The sequence below is a fragment of the Chenopodium album genome, chromosome 23 (genome assembly GCF_948465745.1).
Source record: "Chenopodium album chromosome 23, dcCheAlbu1.1, whole genome shotgun sequence".
Lineage (NCBI taxonomy): Eukaryota > Viridiplantae > Streptophyta > Magnoliopsida > Caryophyllales > Amaranthaceae > Chenopodium > Chenopodium album.
In genome coordinates this window covers 26,031,130-26,050,793 of record NC_137856.1, presented here as the reverse complement: position 1 = coordinate 26,050,793, position 19,664 = coordinate 26,031,130, and the positions used below count along the sequence as shown (strand labels likewise).

General features: G+C 33.2%; 2 protein-coding genes and 2 pseudogenes across 2 annotated transcripts; 1 reads left to right on the top strand and 3 right to left on the bottom strand.

Moving 5' to 3' along the window:
- The first annotated feature begins 2,037 nt into the window (after positions 1 to 2,037).
- On the top strand, positions 2,038 to 3,993 carry LOC145607215 (uncharacterized). Its single transcript, XM_081662941.1, has 4 exons — positions 2,038 to 2,727; positions 3,240 to 3,377; positions 3,500 to 3,688; positions 3,775 to 3,993. The coding sequence occupies exons 1-4, from the start codon at positions 2,425 to 2,427 to the stop codon at positions 3,991 to 3,993; spliced, it is 849 nt and encodes a 282-aa protein (XP_081519067.1). The 5' UTR covers positions 2,038 to 2,424.
- A 1,109-nt stretch (positions 3,994 to 5,102) lies between these two features.
- LOC145607214 (protein FAR1-RELATED SEQUENCE 5-like) lies at positions 5,103 to 6,457 on the bottom strand. Its single transcript, XM_081662940.1, has 2 exons — positions 6,437 to 6,457; positions 5,103 to 6,302 (listed from the first exon to the last, which is right to left on the bottom strand). Exons 1-2 carry the CDS (start codon positions 6,455 to 6,457, stop codon positions 5,103 to 5,105), a joined length of 1,221 nt encoding a protein of 406 aa, XP_081519066.1.
- A 9-nt stretch (positions 6,458 to 6,466) lies between these two features.
- LOC145607212 (protein FAR1-RELATED SEQUENCE 5 pseudogene) lies at positions 6,467 to 6,961 on the bottom strand (annotated as a pseudogene).
- Positions 6,962 to 17,173: 10,212 nt separating this feature from the next.
- On the bottom strand, positions 17,174 to 19,085 carry LOC145607211 (putative aspartic proteinase GIP2 pseudogene; annotated as a pseudogene).
- Positions 19,086 to 19,664: the final 579 nt, after the last annotated feature.

Sequence of the window (19,664 nt, the reverse complement as noted above, 5' to 3'; positions counted from 1 at the left end):
GTTATTTGTTGTTTTTCTCTAATTTCAACTATTTGTATGAATTTTTGTTTTAATTTTGTTTTGTGGTGAAGATCTAGGGTTTTGCTATTTTCGATTTTTATTTTCTTTCAATTTTATTGTTTCCTATTTTTCATTCAATTTTATTGTTAATGTGTTGTTCTCGATTAAGATTTGTGTAAATTTGAGTTGATTAATTATTGTTTTTGTTTAATTGAACTATTGTTAATGTGTTGTTCTCGATCTAGTTTTTTGTGAGGTTTGAATGTAATTTTGATAGCAATATGTTTCATGTATGATTTGTTAATTGTGCTTTATATAATAATTATAAAAATTGTTAAAGGTTACTATAATATACATTTTGATTTCTTTTGTATACAAATGTTGTCAAAGGATTAAAGAAGAAAACTAGAGCTAAAAAGAAAAAGAATGCTCCTGAACAAGATGTTTCCAGAGAGCTTCATGAGCATCAGGCAACTGGTTCACCTTCGTCTCGGCAAAAGAGAACTCGAGAAGATGAACCTGAATCTAGCGTTCGCGCTACTGCTCTTGTACGTGTTAAGAGGCAAAGGACAAGAACAAATGCAGTTGAAGCTGGTGGTGATGTACCTATGTAAGTAACTTTGTTTACTTTGTAGTGTTCTGAAAAAATTAGATTCAACGTGCATGTTTGTGTGACTTTGCGTTATTATTTCTATTTTGCAGATTGCGACCATTTAAAACTAAATGTAGGCCTTTGCAATTGGTTGACTTGATGTCTAACTTTACTGATGCTCAAAAACTTTCTGTGAATGAAATCGGCTTTGGAGGGTTGTTATCATTGAAATTGAAAAGGAATCCTACTAGTATGTATAGGTGGCTAATTGACTGTTTTGACTATGGTAGCTGCATGTTTTCAATAGACAATAGTAAGGAGTTTGTGGTCACTGAATATGATGTTTATGACGTATTTTGCCTTCCTTTAAACCCTAATAATGTTGAGGAGATACCTCGATCTGCTAATAAAAGTAATCCTGACTTTGTTTTCAAACATAATTGGAGGTTGAATTTTGGGTTGGCAGATGAAAATGACCAAATTCCACTTAATTTGTTAGAGGATAGGATACCTACTTTAGATCAAGGTGGTGATGAGTTTAAGCAACTCTTTGTTATGCATGTAGTATCCTCTTTTCTGGCTCCTACTTCTAACCGAACTGCTGATCTTAGGATTTCTAAGGCAATTGATGATGTTGAACAAATTAAAAATTTGAATTGGTGTAAATATGTTCTTGAAAAACTGTGTGAAGGTGTTAAAAGTTACCAAAAAGGAGAAATTCAAAACTGTTGTGGTTGTATTTTGATGTTGGAGATTATTTACTTTCATAGGTTGAGATTTAGGAATGTTGAATTAAGTACTTCTTTACCCTTAATTCAACATTGGAATGATGAGTTGATTAGGGACAGAATTAAGAAGGAAAAGTTGTCGAAAAGTTTTGGTTCAGGGATTTTGCTCTGTGATGTGTATCCTGTTAGTCGTAAGCTGAATTTACAGGATGCTCCCGTATGTACTACAGCAGGAAGTGTGGGAAATGTTGAACATGTTAGGGAGGGTAATGATGGTACAATACAGTTTAATCTCCCACCAGGTTCTATGTCAGATCAGGAGATTCATTCATCTGCTATTGATGTAAGGAATTTCTGACTTTTATTCCTTTTTTTTTTTTTTGAATTATTGGATTTGATTTCAATATTTATACATGATTTTTTTAATCTCTTTGCAGCCTGTTCATGAACAATTTTTGTTCATGAAAAGAGATATGAATGTGATATCTTGTTTTTACAATGACAAGATAAAGGAGATTCTTCTTTCACGCCACAATGAGATTCAAAATGCTACCGGTGTTAATGATTCTCAGGATGATCGTTTTTTTTTGGATCCTCAAGTTCAATCTGTGATTGATGAGATCTCTAAACTTGCTATTTGGGTGACAAAAATGCTCGAGGTGTTGGATCAAGTTTCTGCATTTGAGCAAAACAAGACAAATGAAGGGAGGGAGGAAATTAGGGGAACTTTACCTGTGATTGGCTTTGAAAATATTATTACAAATGGAGGGTCCAGGTGTTCGATTTCTTTAAATTGGAAATCTGATGAAAGGCTTATTGTTATTTCACACTTTTTGAAGTCAAATAACAAGGAAATGAAGCTATTGGATCCATTAGTCTTAGAGATTGTTGACTATTGCATTATCAATGATTCTTGTTTGCCTCCTAAGTAAGTAAGCTTTTACTTGATTACATTGTTTTTCTTTTATTTTTTTATTTATTTATGAAACACTTTTTTAATTCTTATTTTATATTCTTTGACACAGTGAACTATTGGTATGCTTTCATGAAAATCATTTGATTCAAAGGCAAGAGTTTTACACATTAGGAGAGCCTTTTGAAATCATGAGCAGTAGTATTTTGGATTGCTGGGCGTTGCTTCTCAATGAAAATCAGAAATTTGTTAAGGATGGACCTCGAAAATTGTACTTTGGTTCTTCAATTAGTGTGAGTTTTTTTTTATTATTTCAATGTTTATACATGTGTTTACTTTTCACTTATTTTTGTATTTGTTTAAATGTTATGAAGGTTACAATAGTAGAAGCTGCCTGCAGTGATGACAATTCACAACTAGTGGACAATGTATATCAAGAATTGGAGGAGTGGATGAAAATAGCTCATGATTTTGATTTGTCAGAAGTGGAGCTGGTAATACTTTCTTTTTTTGATGCTATGATAATATAGTTCCTTTTTTTTATGTTGTAGTTACCTTTATTTAAATGAGAGTGCATATTGTAAAATTACTCTTAGAAAGTCTACATTATAAATTTTTTGTGACCTTAATTATCAGTTGATAAAGGGTGCCATTTTTAGTTTGACATTTTCAGAATGAATGAATGGTTTTGAATTGAAGAGTATCAGTGGGTGCCATCACTGGCATACTTTCTGACTTTCAGATATATTCTCTATGAATAGAAGGGGACGATTTTAGAAATGCACTTATCCAACTCTTCGCCCTTTAGCTATTGATTTGATTTTGGCTGATCTTGTAAACAGTTGCAAGCTTGGTTTGTGACCTTAATTATGTGTGTTTTGGTATGTATTAACTCCTATATGTAACACTTAACTACTCAAAGAACCTGTGTACAGAAAAATAATTTCAAATAAGAGAATTTGAGGGAAGAAAAATAATTTTGCTAATTATGATATCTTTGTTGCAGATATTTTTACCTTGTCTAAGTGGCAATCATTATTGCTTATTTGTGGTGAATTTGACTCAAGGAAAAATTCAGTTTATTGATAATCTGAATTATGATGAGAATGGTCGTAACTTCTTCAAAAAGTTATCTAGTCTCTTGGTATTACTTTCTCACTCTTCCATATTTTCACTATATTCTTGTCTAAAGGTTTTTACAGTGAGTTTTAGTAATTAGGATTTGGACAAATGTGACTGTGATCTGATTATATGATTTTTTGGTAGTGTGATATGATCAGTACCTTCTTTGATCAAAGACTTACTCAATCTGGAGCTATGGTTGACTATGCTTTGGAGTTTCCTACTTTGAATTGGAGATCTAGCAAAGATAATTCAGATTCTGGTGTTTATACTATGATGAGTATGCTTTTATTCAATGGAGCTGATGAGTTTAAATGTGAAATTTTAAAAACAGTTATGATTCTATTCCTTTTAACTTATTTCTTTTATTTCTTTTAATTAATATCACAATATCTTATATCGATTATATATTTTTTTAGGCTTCAAATAGGAAGATTCTCCGGGTTCAAATTGCTGCATCTTTACTATTATCTGATATGAATGAAGCTAGATCAAATGTAATTGGTAAGGTGGCTGAATTCAAACCTGATAGGCAGCATCTTTCAAAAGAGGTTGAAGAAAGAAGGAAGAAAGAGATTGAGCAGAGGAAGAATAAGAAGAAGCAGACTGTAGACAAGAAGAAGAAAGGAAAGGCTTAAGATATCATAATTTTCTGAAACTAACCAAGGAAAGGCTTAACATTGTGAAACTGATTTTTAAACTTAGTTGTTATCATAATTTTTTAAACTAAGCAAAGTACTTTGAAGAATGTATAGCTAATTAGTATTCATTCAACTTTTGTGTAGGTTATTGAATGAAGAATGGAAAAATATTCATTTTGTGTAAACAAGCTTTTGCCAATATATTATGAAAATGGTATATTGTTTGTTTAATTCAATTATTAAAGATCTCTGTTATCTTATGTCACTATATGTTAAAATAAAGTCACTATATTATTTATAAGGTCATTGTTTGTTTCAAAAAGGTCACATTTACCATAGATCACTATATGTTAAAATAAAGTCACTATATCATTTATAAGGTCTTTAGTTGGTTTAATATGTCACTTCATTACCATAGGTCACTATATGTTAAAATAAAGTCACTATTTTATTAATAAGGTTACTATTCTAAATATAAAGGTAACTAAGTCAAAATTATGGACTATGTTAACTAATGGTAATAAACTAACAATATATATAAGGGTATTATATAAAGATTACTATATTAAAATAAAGATCACTATATTATAAAAAAAGATTACTATTCCAAGAAGTATATACCTCAAAATTAAAGGTTACTATGTTAATCATAAAAGATACTATATCATAATAATCAGTATTTAAGATTTAAGCATTTCAATTTCTTGATTTGTTATCTGTTGATCACAGGAAACATTGAAACAGCTTAAACAACTAAAAGGAGCCTTCTGTGTAGGACCGCAAACTACCAATTAACAACAAGTTTAGAGAAAAAAGGTTTGTGTATAAGGTGTTACAGTACTCATGTGCTTTATTCCTTGTTTCTTTGAAAAGCAATAAGTACAATTAAGATCAAATCAAAAGACATAATACTATAACAAAGGACACTATGTCAATCATAAAAGACACTATATCATAAAAAAAGACACTATATCTTAAAAAAAAGAAACTATATAAGTATTTAAAAGATATAAAGTTTCCAAGAATGAAATTACAAATAAAAGGTAACCATGTAACAATTCAGGTTACTATGATAAAAAATATTAATATTTGGTGTCTTAAAACTATCAAAGCATATACTTATTATTAAAATTTGGTGTTTTGGCACCAAATTCTCTATGTTTCCTCCTCTTCCCCTTTTTCATGTAGTCATAGCTTCCTGGAATCCTTTTATTTGATTGGCCTCCTTTAGTTTTTGCACGAGCTGGGTCTAGTACTTGAACCACATTAGACGAAGTTGCTTCTGAATTTTCTTCTACACCTGTAGTGTTCTCAGAATGGTTGTCAGTTGACTTCATAGCAGAAATAATCTCATCAATTGCACTTGAATCTTTTGCATAGCTTTCTTCTAACACTTTCCTTGCTTTTTCAAACTTGTGGCTCTGAAGGATTAAACTATAATACTTCCTCACTATGTGTAGCCTCCAGGGTGTGAAGTTGTTTAATGTCCCCTTCTTCCTTTGCTCTGCCTCAATACTCTCCCAAAATTTATCCTTAGCCACTTTAGTCCACCTGATAGATATGTATTGCTCTGGGATTTTTTCAACAGAATGCATGTGTAAGATTCTAAGGCTATGGAAGCATAACCAACCTGACTCTTCAAAATTCTTGCATGGACATTGAATTGTTTGGTTAACAGGATCATAAGTTACTGCTTGAGTTGTGCCATCTCTGCCTTCAAGGTACACTTGGTAAACCATTTTGTCTCCATTAATGAATAGCAGTTTAGTTTGTGATCCAATGGCTAGGTTGAATTCTTCTTCAAAGTCCCTGAATAATGTATGTGTATAAACCTCAGCAGCATGTTTTAGTAAGGCAAACATTGGATAGCTTGAAGTAGGAATTGATTTTATGCTATTGAACTCATAAAAATCCTCATTCCTTCTCCAAGTCTTCACTGTGTTCTGAAATATGTTGTAGAATTCTGTCAAACTTGTTTTCTTGTTTGCTTTGAATCCCACTGCATGATTTGTGCTCTCACTTCTATGTGATGACAAGATTCCCGCGGAGAAAAAGTCCTTACTTAGAGCTGTTGACCACTTGTGCTTCAGTGAGTATAACCTTTTGAACCAACTATTGTTTTTCAGTTTGTACTTTGTCATCATTGAATCCCAACATACTTCAAACTGAGCTTCATTAATACAACCACTCAAGCATTTCATGAAAGCAGCTTTGAATGTATCATCACTCTTCAAAACTCCAAATCTTGTTACAGCATTTTGAATCAAGTGCCATAGACATAATCTATGTCTAGTATTTGGAAATACCTGCACATTTTTATACGGTTACTATAGTTTCAAAATTGGTTATTGCATTTAAAATATAGGTAACTATATAATTTTAGTACAAACATATTTAGATGTAGTGGTATTCAAAAAGTTCCTTCAAAATTAGAAATTACCTTTGGTATTGCTGTTGCCATGGCTGCATCTTAGTCTGTAAACAGTGATACAGGACATTTACCACCCATTGCCTTTTTGAAGGTCTCAAATAACCACACAAATGAATCTGTGGTCTCGTCTCCCATAAAAGAACAAGCAAACATAGTGTTCTTCCAGTGGTTGTTTATTCCTACAAAAGGTGCACAGATGAGGTTGTAACGATTAGTCCTATATGTGGTGTCAAATACAGTGACATCCCCATATATTTTATAATCTTCAAGCATCATGGAATCTCTCCAAAACAAGTTACAAACCCTTCCATCTGAATCCAACCTTACTCTGAAAAAGAAGTTAGGGTCCTCAGAATAAGCTTCCTGTAGTTTGTCACAAACTACTTGAGAATCTCCTCCTTCAATGGCCTTTATTTTCAGTTTATAACAATAATTCACGTGGTCTTTCACTGTATGACCAATAGCATCTTCTCCACCAGCTTCATTTGACATGTAATTAAAGGATTCCATAGGTCTTAGTCCAGATTCTTGCATGGCCTCAATTACTTGCCCTTTAATTCAGTCATTGCACGCTCTGAACGGTGGAAATGGTTCCATTGTGGTCTAGTGAGTGGATGATTGTGCACCAACACATGCTGAACTATCTCAAATTGCCCTTCCTCATTCAATTTTGCTATTATCAAAGCATTACAATTTGTCCTTGTTATTGGAACTCTCCTACTTTGTCTTGTTTTTTTTTTTTAACTGAAGAACTTTCCTCTGTCAAGAGTTCTTCTGCAATTTTTTCCTTTTTTTTTACCAGAATTTCTTAATCCTGCTGCAGAGCATACAAAGAACTTTTTGGTGATGATATCTTTAGTTCCAATTTTGCTTGTTTGTTTTGCTTTTCTAACACTAAAACCAACTGCAGCAGCATGTTGACAATACAATTCATGTATTTCCGCAAGTGTTGCTCGAGTTTCTCCTACTAACCAACCACTAATCTCATCATTATTACTTGCACCTGTTTTTTTAAAAAAGAGATCACTATACTATCACTAAAGGCAACTATGTTACTTAAAAGTGGCTTTGCATGTCAGAAAAGCTTTAACAAGCATCATATAAGTACAATGTATTTATTTTTAAAAATAGATTACTATACTATTACTAAAGGCAACTATATTACTTAAAAGTTGCTTAATTATGCATAATCGCTTAATTTCAATCAACATCAATTACACTTAATCGCTTAACTTTCACAATTACGCATAACTGCTTAATTCACAATTACGCATAATTCAATAAACATACATTACGCATAATTACTTAATTTTCAATCAACATAAATTAAATATGCATAATCGCTTAATTCACAATTGCATAATATAATCGCCTAATTCAAATTATCAAATTAAAACCTAAATTATCAAACAATTGCATTATCGTTTAATTCACATTATCAAATTCTTATATGAATTGCATATAAATATATCGTATAATACCTTGAGGTTTCATTAGAGATTGATTTTCGTCATGAACTTCATTATAATCCTCAGCTTCAATAATAGCTTGTTCTTCATCTTCAACAGCTTCATTCAGATCGAAATTGATGACATTAATATCGAAGTTTTCTATAGTGTCCTGTATACTTCGATTTAGATCCATTTCAATTGATTGTATAGAAGAATTCTCCATGAAATTTGAAGAAATTGATTGATTAAGTAGAAAATTAAACCTAGAATTGCGTAGAATTAGAAGGAGAGAGATGAAAATTCGAGCTCTATTTTAGTTGTTAATGGCGACGAACTGCAATTATTGAGATACAAATGAACACGTGAAATAAGTAGGTTGTGGCAGAAGAAATGGCTTGTGAAATAAGTTAGTGGACTGGGCTGTGAAATAAGTTAGTAGTAGATGGGCTGCAGTGGTATGTGGCACGTGAGTCCCTAAGGTCCACAATAAATTTATTGTGGACCAGGTCCACCCAAGAATTTTTGCGAGATCTAAACTAGTTACATACTAAATTCAAAAAAGCATGGTGTTTATTATTTTGGACCTTTAAAAGTGGCTTTTTTTTTAGGCAAGTAGTAGATATAATTAAATCTCAAGTATTGAATATTACCTATGAAGATTTCAACCAACGAACCTAATGATCAATCATATCACACCTTTAAAAGCATTAAGTGATGTATAAAAAACCTAAAAATTCTTCCACTAATCGTTGTTGGTCCTCTAAGGCTCTAATAGAAAAAAAAAATGTATACATACATCCCCTAAATAATTAATTTTCACTTGACTTGAGACTTTGAACAAGTCAATTTTAATTTAAAATAATTAGGTTGCCTTCAACCCAATAAACGTTATAAACATATACCTTTATCTTACGAAGAGTGAAAGCGGCTCAAACCACTAGCTTAAAGCAACAATATCTTTATATGCCTTTCCATATTGCACCTTAATTCAAAAAAAAAGAAAAAAAATATAAATAAAAGATGGAATTAAAAACGTGACATAGTTAGTGAATGGTGTCTTTTGGAGAAGTTTATGTGACAAAACTCACAAAAAAGCATATTCTTCCCGACAAAATTAGTTTGGCATATGGCAGATGTGAGGAGCTGAGAACGAGTATATTTATAAAACGGCTGGTGGACAATTAGTGGGGTAAACTATTAGAGAAACTGTATGATGGTACTCGATTTGAGTAATTGGTTCACAATCTTCCAACAAATGATTTTTTATTTCTTAAGAAATGGTTGAGTTTCATCTTGATTTTAGGTTAAGATCAAATCTAATATTAAATAGATATATAGGGTTAATTATAGATACAAGGAGAAATAATGTACGCAGTATAAGACTATAAGAGCCCCATATGTGAAACAATAATGTCTATAAAATATTAGCTTTAACTAAATTAATATACAACATCCGAATTATTAGTTACAACTTTAGAATTTGTTTATACCCAGAAAAAAAATTGTCCACAACAAGAATAAATTAAAACCCCTTAAAACTTCATGAAATAGCATACTTATCCAACCAGTTGAGCTAAACATTACTACTAGATTATGTAAGCATAATTTTGTAATGACCTAACTACAGAAAGTTGAGTTTTGGGCCCCTTCCTCTTGGGGTTCAGGGCGATTGCCCCTCAAGGTGCCTGTAGACATATTAAGGTAGTGAAAGTTAGCTTTAATAAAAAATTTGTGTCTTTAGTGTGCCTTGACATAAATAATATTCTTATATAAAGACTTTAATTTTTCAAAATTAAAGTGTTAATAACTTGAATGTTTTCCCTTTAAAAAATTGTAACACTACATGCTTATTGTTCTAACTATATCCATCTCTTGTGTTGGATACCAATAAGTGTTTGAATCAAAGAGGCCTCTATCACCTTGAAATGACTCTAAGACAGTAGGATCTTCCATTGATAATAAATTGTGCGTCTGTTTATATTAACTTGTGTTTACATAAGATCATCTTAAATTAAAATCAATAAAGAAGTCTATTGATGATACCAACAAAGCTTATTGCATTTGCTAGTACTACGAGTAATAAACTAGTATTTTGGTACTAAAGTAAGTGGTACTTACTTTTTACCACGATTTTATACCAAGAAACATTAGTAAAATTATTGAAGATTCAAGGTATTACAGGCAGAGAATTTTCCAAAAAATATACTACGTATGAGGTAGATTTTGAAGTGTAAATAACTAAATACGAGTTCAATACAAGGTAGGTTTTTTTATTATTTTTTTTTATATGTAGTCTTATGTGGAAGTAAATCAAGTAATGAGTCATACTCGAAGTTAGTGCCTGAATGTAGTACGGATTACAGAAATATTGGTAATTTTGGAATAGAGCCACGTTTCGATTCTCTTCGCAACACTCTTTTCCCAAGTTACATACGTGTTTGCAATTGCATGTCACAGAATACGCCTAGGGAATGACCGAATGAAGGTGCGTATCAAAATCCTTTATCACACCTCTTGTAATCTTGTGTATCACCCTATCTAGTTATATACCCAGAGTACTTATATGCGGACCACTGATTTTAATTGTTTAGTCAATTGGATTGTCTTTGTCTCGAAAATTGATTTTTGCACACCCTTAATTGATTTTGGCACACCCCTACGTGAGAAGAGCATTGAAAACTGTGCTCTCACATAGAGATGTGCCAAAATCAATTAAGGGTGTGCCAAAATTATTTCCCCTTCGTCTCATATACTGCATCATGTTTGATTTGTTATTGTCTCCATGATTCATCTTTAAATCATATGGAGTAGATATCTTTTTTTTTTTTTTTATATATAAAATTATAAATGACTAATAATTATACTTATTTAAATTAATTAAAATGAATCCAACTAAAAATCACATATCAATTTTGTTTGTTGATTAATGAGAAGTACGTTGTGGACTAATGGTCAAAATTGATGAAATTTAACTATTAAAAGTGCAATGAAAGACTCTGAAACAAATTGCAAATAATGTTTTGCATCTATTTTTGACAAAAATTGCAAATAATATGGGAAGTAGATGTTGAATATACTAATTTATGCTCTTGGATCTTTTCAAAAAAAAAAAAAAAAGTTGAATATGGAAGTAAGATCGAGATAGGTGATGCGGTGCTCTATATTCCATACTGAAATTCATGTGAAATGAGAGCGAAGAAGTGGTGGAGATCACACTATAATTGTACCATTGAGAGTTTGTTGAACATCATCATTGGATGTTTATAAAGTACCACTTATTTGATAACCCATGGTACTAACTACTAAGGCCCTGTTCTTTTGAGCTCCTGGGCAGAGTTAAACAGATTAAATTCAGCAGAGTAGAGCAGAGTAGATTTCAGGAAAGCCGAACCAAGCCGAGCAGAGGAGAGCAGATTTCAACATTATTATTAATACTATTATTAATGTTATTATTATTAATGTTGTTGTTGTTGTTGTTGTTGTTGTTGTTATTATTATTATTATTACCTCCGTTACATATTAGTTGCAACTTTGGGCAATATTTGTGAGAGATAAAATATTCCAAAGTTGCAACTAATATGTAACGGAGGTAGTATTATTATTATTGTTACTACTACTACTACTACTACTACTACTACTACTACTACTACTATTATTACTATTATTATTATTATTATTATTATTATTATTATTATTATTATTGTTACTACTACTACTACTACTACTACTACTACTAGTATTACTATTATTATTATTATTATTATTGTTACTACTACTACTACTACTACTACTACTAAGTGCATATACGATTTAGGTGAGTGAAAATATAAATATATGTGAACCATATTTAACATATGTTAATCGTAGAAAGTTAAAAGACAGCAGTTTACTTATATTTATTTCACAAAAACTTTAAAATAAAATGGTTTAATGAGTAATAATGATTTTACTTATAAATTTGTCTTAATCATATATTTTTAACCCTAAAAATAATAATAATATACAAAGTACTACTTGAAAACAACCTCTTTTTTTAATTCTTAAAATGTATGAAAAGATTAGAAAAATAAATTAACTCAATGAACTAACAATCAATACCCACATTAAATATTTCTACACATTGTGATTCTAATATCAAATGTTTATAAAAGAAATTGTTATTATTATTAATTTTTTTGAAAGAATTGTTATAAGTATTAGAAATTATCAATTAATAATATTATTAGAGATTAATTCTTAATAGTTTGAATTATTAAATATTATTATTTTTAATTATTATTATGATTAATAAATACTAATTATTAATTAATAATTATTAAAATTATTTTTAATATTAATAATTATTATAATTATTCAAAATAATAAATTATTATCATCAATACAATATTAATTATTATTATTGAATATTAATTATTATTGTTGTTATTATTAATTATTATTTGAATATAGAGCAGAGCAGAGCAGGGCTCAGCAGCTCTAAAAAACGGGGCCTAAGACTGCTAGGTGATCGAAATTGCTCAGGTCAATGAGGACTCACTCACCTACTCCTTATCTATTTTATAGATCCTTACAATTGTCAAATTGCCGTATAAGGCACGAGTATATCCCAAATATCTACTTTCTCCATTCCTCCAATCTTTTTTTTTCCTATTGTATATACTTGGGTTAAACTCTTAAAACTTTGATCATTAATTCTCATTAATCAATAATTGATTACATATTGGAAAATTTGTGTAGAACTAGTCTAAAGATAAATTGTTTTGTGAACAATTACCCATTATTTTAAAAAATTGTTTAAAACTATCCGTAAGATGATCACAAAAATTTGTCTAGCACTACTCATAAACGATTTCTGTCAATTGAGTCATTTGTGGGGCCTACTCCTACGGACTTCGACTCAATTCTCTCCTCCTTTAATTATTTTCCCTCCAAACTCATCCAAAAATCCAAGAGAAAAAATAATCTGAGCAATTCAACACAATTTCTCACTAAACTGGGTAATGATTTAAGCTATTGTTTTAATTCTTTGTCTAATTAATTGGTTTAGGGGTTTTTAATTTACTTCAATTCATTAATATATTAACATAGTTAGAGATTCAATTTAGGGTTTAGGACTTCTATTGTGTTTGGGGAATTTAATTTTTAGGGTTTGCGGCTTTAATTGGATTAGTTAGGGGTTTGCTTATTTCGTCAATTAATAAATTAGGGTTTTAATATAAGCCATTAAAAAGTAGGGTTTCCCACATTATGCTCACTAATCTATAATTTAAAGGCCACAAATTACATAAACATCTGAAAAGGGGATGAATTTAGAGATTTACTTAGGTTAAATTAAAATGTTGAAAGGTGGAGGTCAAAGAAAAGGAGTGAAAATGGAGGAAAAGTAAATGAAGGAAGAGAGATATAGTTAAGGAGGGGAGTTAATGGATGGAAACCGTAGGAGTGGGCCCCACAAACGGTTCAATTGGACGAAAACCGCTTATGGGTAGTGCTAGACAAACTTTTGCTATCTTATGGGTTTTCTAAACAATATTTTTAAAAACGTGTAGTTGTTCATAAAATAGACTATCTTTAGGGTAGTTCTACACAAAAAATTGAAGGAGTTATGTCTTCGTCGTGTGCAATTACTAGATATATAATTGGTTCAAATTATGGAGATAATTAAGTCCGGACATTTGGGTCGTCGTTTTGCTATAGCAAGAGGTACTTACGATCTTTGGACTAGTAAAATAGGCCAAAGCCCAATTGGACGGATCCTATAAGGTCACACAAAGGGGCTAGATCGAGCATTAGTGGACGAGACCCATCATGGGCCTCATCACTCTATACTAGTAGAAAAATGGGCGGGATTTTGTGGGAAGGGTATTGCCACCGGTTCAAACCGAACCGGTGGTCAAAATATTAATTCCACCGATTCAAAACCAGTGGCTTTGTTTAATAAAAAAAACCGCCCCCTCCCCTTTATAAACCCCTAACCCTAACTAAATCCTCTCTTAGCCTCTCTCTTCCCTCCCCTCTCGTACTGCTCTCTCTCTCTCTCTCCTGTTCTTCTCACCCTTTCTCTCTCCTGCGCGTCTAAAAACGCGATTTCTCATCTCAAAGCTTAGCTTCGTCACCGCGTCTAAAAACCCTTTCTCATCTCACCCCTCTCTCGTCTCACTTCTCTTTCCTCCTTTCTCATCTCAAAGCTATCTCGTTGCCGGCGGTGGTGTTAAAACATTTTGTGGTTTTTTTTTAAATTTCCGTTTGTTTTTTGGTTACTGTCGTGGTGGTTTTGGCGGTGGGTGGGGTTTTAGTTGCTGTTGTGGTTGCTGTCGTGGTGGGTGTGGCGTTGGGTAGGGTTTTGGTTTGGTTGTGGGTTCGGTTACGGGTCGTGGTGGGTTTGGGTGATGGGTTTCGGTGATGGGTCTTGGTGGCTTGGATGCGGTTTGGGTGGGTCTGTGGTTGGAGCTGGTGGAGTTGGGGTGGTGTTGGGTGACGGTTGGTGGTGGTAGGGGGGTCGTGTGTTCTGGGCGAGGGTTTGGGATGGGGTTGGAGCTGGTGGTGTTGGGGTGGTGTGGGGTGACGGTTGGTGGTGGTAGGGGGTTGTGTGTTCCTAGGTGGTGGGTGGTGGGTTATGGTGGTTTTTTTGTTTTTTTTTTTTTAGAAAATTAGTTTTAGAAATTAGGCCAATTAGCCTAATCCATACTAATTGTATACCATCTTTTGTTTATCAGGAAAATAGGAAATGCTGCTGCTATTGATGCTCTACAGAATAAGTTTTACCATCCTTTGAAGAATACTGATGTTTTAACCATTTGTTTGGTGAAATTTGATTAATTTAGTTCTTTTAAATTGGAATTGTTGTATGAGTAATTTATTTGTAGTTATAAATTTAGATTTTTTCACTCTTAAAAAGTGTACGATTACTAATTATTGATGAATATATATGTAGTTTATGTATATTATGTATTTATATACCTGTCTGCTACATTTTAAGTGAAAAAATGCAAAAAAAAAAAAAAAAAAAAAAAATCTTTTTTTGTTTTTTAGGGCATTATTGCCACCGGTTCACATCAAAAACTGGTGGCAATACTATTAGTTTTGCCACCGGTTAACCGGTGGCAATACTTGTTTTTGCCACTGGTTTTGAACCGGTGGCTTTTTAAAATATCATTGCCACCCCCCAAAAAACCACCGGTTCAAAACCGGTGGCAAAAGGGGGTTTTGAACCGGTGGGCAAATGCTTTTTTCGCCTAGTCTAATTATAATGAGATTATAAATAGACTAGGTGCCTAGGTTTGCAAGCAAGCAGTTTACTGATCTTTTGATCAAATCCAAATTAGCAAACACGAAACCCAAACCCCTCTCAAAGTCCTCTATCACACGGCTCTCTCCTCCTCCTCGGCACACGGTGGTGTCTCGTGGTGGTGGTGGTTCGTGCAGTGGTCGGTTGTCCGAAAAGGTGGTGATCGCGGTTTTTCTCAATCACTCGACCAATCTAGTATTGGTGGACGGCTCGTTCGAATCTCGTGGACTAAGTAGAGGAGCAACACTTGGGGCTCTATTCTCTCCCTGATTTAATTGCATGTCGAATAGCTACGTGGAATTCACGCTTCAAAGGTATAATTATGTGTCTTGTGTGTTATGCATGTGATTTTTGAGATTAGGTGCTTAATTGAATATGAATCATATTATTTCTGCTGCGTAGTACCTATAAACTCCTACAAATATATCCTTACATATTTATATGGAATCTTGTTGGAATCGTCACATTGTATATTTTATTAAATTGACATCAATTTTTTATAAACATTACGTATATTACAATATAATTACGAAGATATATGCATTTTGAAGAATGAAGACACGTCTTTCAAACCGTAGCAAAAAAATAAGGACAAGGAGAGTAATAATTAGCCGCTAAGAATACCTTTTTGGTACTGTATTAACGGGGTTTAAGATTATGACCTTTTGTAAAACTAAAACTAGTTTTAGGCCCGTGCGATTCCCCAAGTTATTACATTATTTCCATGATATAAATCTTTTTTAATATTTAATTTTTAATTTTTTTTAAATGGAATAGGGAGGGTGATTCATTAAATAATAATCGCCATTCGGCACTTACAATCATTTTTTAAGAGATCAAAATTCTCAATACAAGAATTAAACACCCCTAAACTAATGGCATCGCTTCTGAACTTCTCCTGGATAATTTTAGATGTCTTTGCATCGTTCTTGACGGAGCTCTATTGATGTATAGTCGCAAAAATGATAATAAAACTTGTTTGGTTATCAAGATCTGCAAATTTGTAAGACGAATCTTCTAAATCTGCACCCCTATACTAACAGACCCACAATTCCACAAATTTACAAGACGAATCTTCCAAATTTGTATCCCTACACACACTAAAAACAAACGAACATACAATACTAAACCCGGAGGGACCGACTATAATCACTATAATGATGGTGATCTTTATTGACCAAAGAAATTAAAATAAAGAAGAATTTAGGGCTTACCATCGATAAAAATTGATAGCAGCCCCTAAATTTTAATATGGTGGCTACATTTGAAGAGAGAGTAAATATCTATATATTTAAACTGACGTATAAATTCTAAGTCTATATTATTAAGTACTCCCTCCGTCTCTAAATTACATTCCTATTTCTAGCATGTATTCCTCACATAATAAAGGAAAGTAGGATTGTTATTTAGGGATGGAGGGAGTGGAAAATCAATTGGAAGAGACCTTTATGAATAAAGAACGTTTGAGCTGACATTAAACCGTTGAAAGTAAAATATGAGTAACACGGAGGAAATATTAATTTGTCTACTCGCATTGGTTATGTACTTATGTGGTTATTGTGTTTTGTTTACAAGTAAAGTTGGTTAAGTAAAGGCAATCAAGGAGTTTGTTTGATTTTAAACTTGTTGGATTGAAATGGGAATTAACATGCATAATAATCAACAAGCTACAATAGTCAGATCGAGAGCCCTATATTATTTAAGGGATGAGATCCTATTCAGGGGTTAAACTCATTAACTTATCAACTTAGCACGATTCAACCCATTTGTCAGCTTTAATTAAGTCGATTATAAAGCTCTTTTGAAGCCTAATCTTAAGCCATTTTATAGGGCCAAACATCAAGCACATAGTATTTCTCACTTCAAATGAAACTTGTTATATTGCTTACTTCTCATGAAATTCACAACTTTTTATTGCATTCTTGTGATAAATTGCCAACTTCTAGATTCATCATGTTACTAGAAAATAAAACAAGCATAATCTAAGCCATATTTCTTGACTTATTATTTATAAATTTTATAATGCATTAGAAGTGAAGTTGAAGAAAGAACATCTCAACCGATCATAAATCAAGGAAGAACTAAATCCAAGCCTAGATTTAGCCATATCAAATTGTAGCAAATTATCCTCAATTTGAAACCCTCCTATCAAAATCGACGTCCTCGGGTTTTTACCTCCATCTAATATACCAAGACAATACGCCTTATCACTAGCCCTAACCATAGAGTTAGTCGCGGCTATCCTCCAAAACACCTTCTCGCTTTGTAACACGAGGTCGATGTCCGGTACCACGGGCCCGATCCTCGTGTAACTTAACGAGTTAGGGTCGTAGCACAACGTGAAAGGTTTAACCGGAGGAACTCTTTTAGCAGGAAAAGATGAGTTCCTTAGTTGTCCGTCAAAGACGGCCGTGACCGCCTTGTAAATAGAAGATTGTAAAAGAGTGTAAGGGTGATTGACACTTAACATGGTTCCACCGTTACCTTTACGATTTATAGATAGTAAGGAGTTATTAAGTGTTACATTTTTATTTCCGACTTTGATTCCTTGTACTCCTATGAAGTAGTTGTTGGGTCGGGCCGAGTTAGCGATGATAGGAGTGTAAGAGAGCAAGGTTGTGGCATCTACACCAGGGAAGAAATTGTAAGGCCCGTTTCCAATGAATACGACACCGTTTTCTCTAAGTGGAGGTAAGCACAAGGCGAATTTTCGAGGGAGACGGAAAGACGAGGAAAGTTGAGTAGGGAGAGATGTTTTAGAGTTTCCGAGGCCAGCAACTCCGGACACTCCTTTCGCGAGGCCTTGTAACAAGGACATGGGCGCGCAAACGAAGAGGTTCTTAGGCATGGTGGCGAGTTGGCCCGGGTTAGACCCATCAGTGGTGTTGATACGGATAACATCGGTAGCTAGCTCGCCGCCTCTACGTGGAGAGACGTTGGTGAAGGGGTTATTAAGGGAAAGTGTTCTACATGTATTTTTGTTGCACCCGGGTTTAGAGGGGGTAGGGCCGCATGTCCTACATCTTTTGGTGTTGGCAAGAATGCATTGAGGAGAGCCGCAAGAAGCGGGGCGGTACGTGGTGGAGACGTAACGGTTACCGCAAAGCACCCATGGGATAGGTGTGCTTAGGTCTAGTGTTAAGAGTACGGGTACCGGGGGAGTTCTTTGGATGACTTTGGTTGTGTATTGGAGTGTGGAGGGGTCTTTTGAGACTGTAAGGACTAAAGCCTTAGGCCGAAAGGCAGTCGAGGTCGAGGTCGAGGTCAAGGCCGAGGCCGAGGAGGTTGTGTAGAAGATGATGAGGAGGAGAGAGCAAATGAAGGAAGCCATGTTAGAGGAGGTGGAATGTGATGAAGTGTGAGAGTGTTGAAAAAGAGATGTCACAATTTAAAGAGTGTTGGGAAATATAAAGTAATGCAAAACATGATAGCCTGGTTGGTGGTATTATGTCAATTTGTGTTATTTTACTATACAAAAAAACCAAGTTGTTAGATTGAAATTGTAGAATTAGAGAAGTTCCAGCTAACTTAAGTTGACATTGTTAAATAAAGTGTAACATAAATTTAGAATAGTATGGGAAACATAAACCTGCAAAACGGATCTAATTTGACAGTTGCAAGCAAGAGTAGTGTAGTTGCACTATTATAACATCGTAGTTTTGTAGCGTATAGATCATGCAAGGACATGTTGCTTTTTATTTATTTATTTATTTTAATTTATGTTCCAAGTTTGGAAAATGTGGAACTCTAAATTCAGTGCAATACTCCGTTGGAAATACTATTGAGAATAGAGCAACAGCACAAGAAAACGAGAATACGAGTTATCAAAAAAAAAGAAAACGAGAATACTAGATATAGGGACTCTACAATTTACATCTATGAGACTTTGACAATGTACGACAAAGTACAATGTTTTCATTTCCTCTAATCCATGGCAAGTAAAATGTCTTTTATCTTTCGATGGTAAGAGAACTTTCAATAACGCTATTAGGTTTGGCCAAATTAGATGCTTTTACTATTTTTTTTTTTTTAATTCACATATATATAACATTTAAAATGATCAATAAATTAAAGACAATTAGACAAGTGTAGTATTTATAAAAAAATCAAATGGAATAACTAAAGTAAAATCATAGATAGAGAGTACAAAAGAAACACCCCTAGCTAGCTTGCATAAGCCTACTAAGGATTCCCTTACCACCCCCAGTAGTGATAGACCACTACCAGGTATGGGCTTGTTGGGCCAATACCGGGGGCAAAAATGTAATTTCATGTATTACTTATTTATGTTGTAAAAATGCAGTCTCTCAGCTCTCAACAACAGTATTCAACACTATAATAACAGTATACAGATCAAGAGTGACAGTATACAAACCAATAATAACAGTATATATATTTATAATATTTGAGCACCCACAAACAATTATCGTCGTTAATTTCAATCGAACTCAGACGATTGTCAATATAGAACTCACCGTTTTTAATGGCTAGAGCCATA

Excerpts from the sequence above, each read along its gene's own strand:
- LOC145607215 (XM_081662941.1), top strand. The coding sequence starts at position 2,425 with ATGAGCAGTAGTATTTTGGATTGCTGGGCGTTGCTTCTCAATGAAAAT. Across the intron at positions 2,728-3,239 it reads ATTTGTCAGAAGTGGAGCTG|ATATTTTTACCTTGTCTAAG; the intron begins GTAATACTTTCT and ends TCTTTGTTGCAG. Across the intron at positions 3,378-3,499 it reads AAAAGTTATCTAGTCTCTTG|TGTGATATGATCAGTACCTT; the intron begins GTATTACTTTCT and ends ATTTTTTGGTAG.
- LOC145607214 (XM_081662940.1), bottom strand. The coding sequence starts at position 6,457 with ATGGCAACAGCAATACCAAAG. Across the intron at positions 6,303-6,436 it reads TGGCAACAGCAATACCAAAG|GTATTTCCAAATACTAGACA; the intron begins GTAATTTCTAAT and ends AAAAATGTGCAG.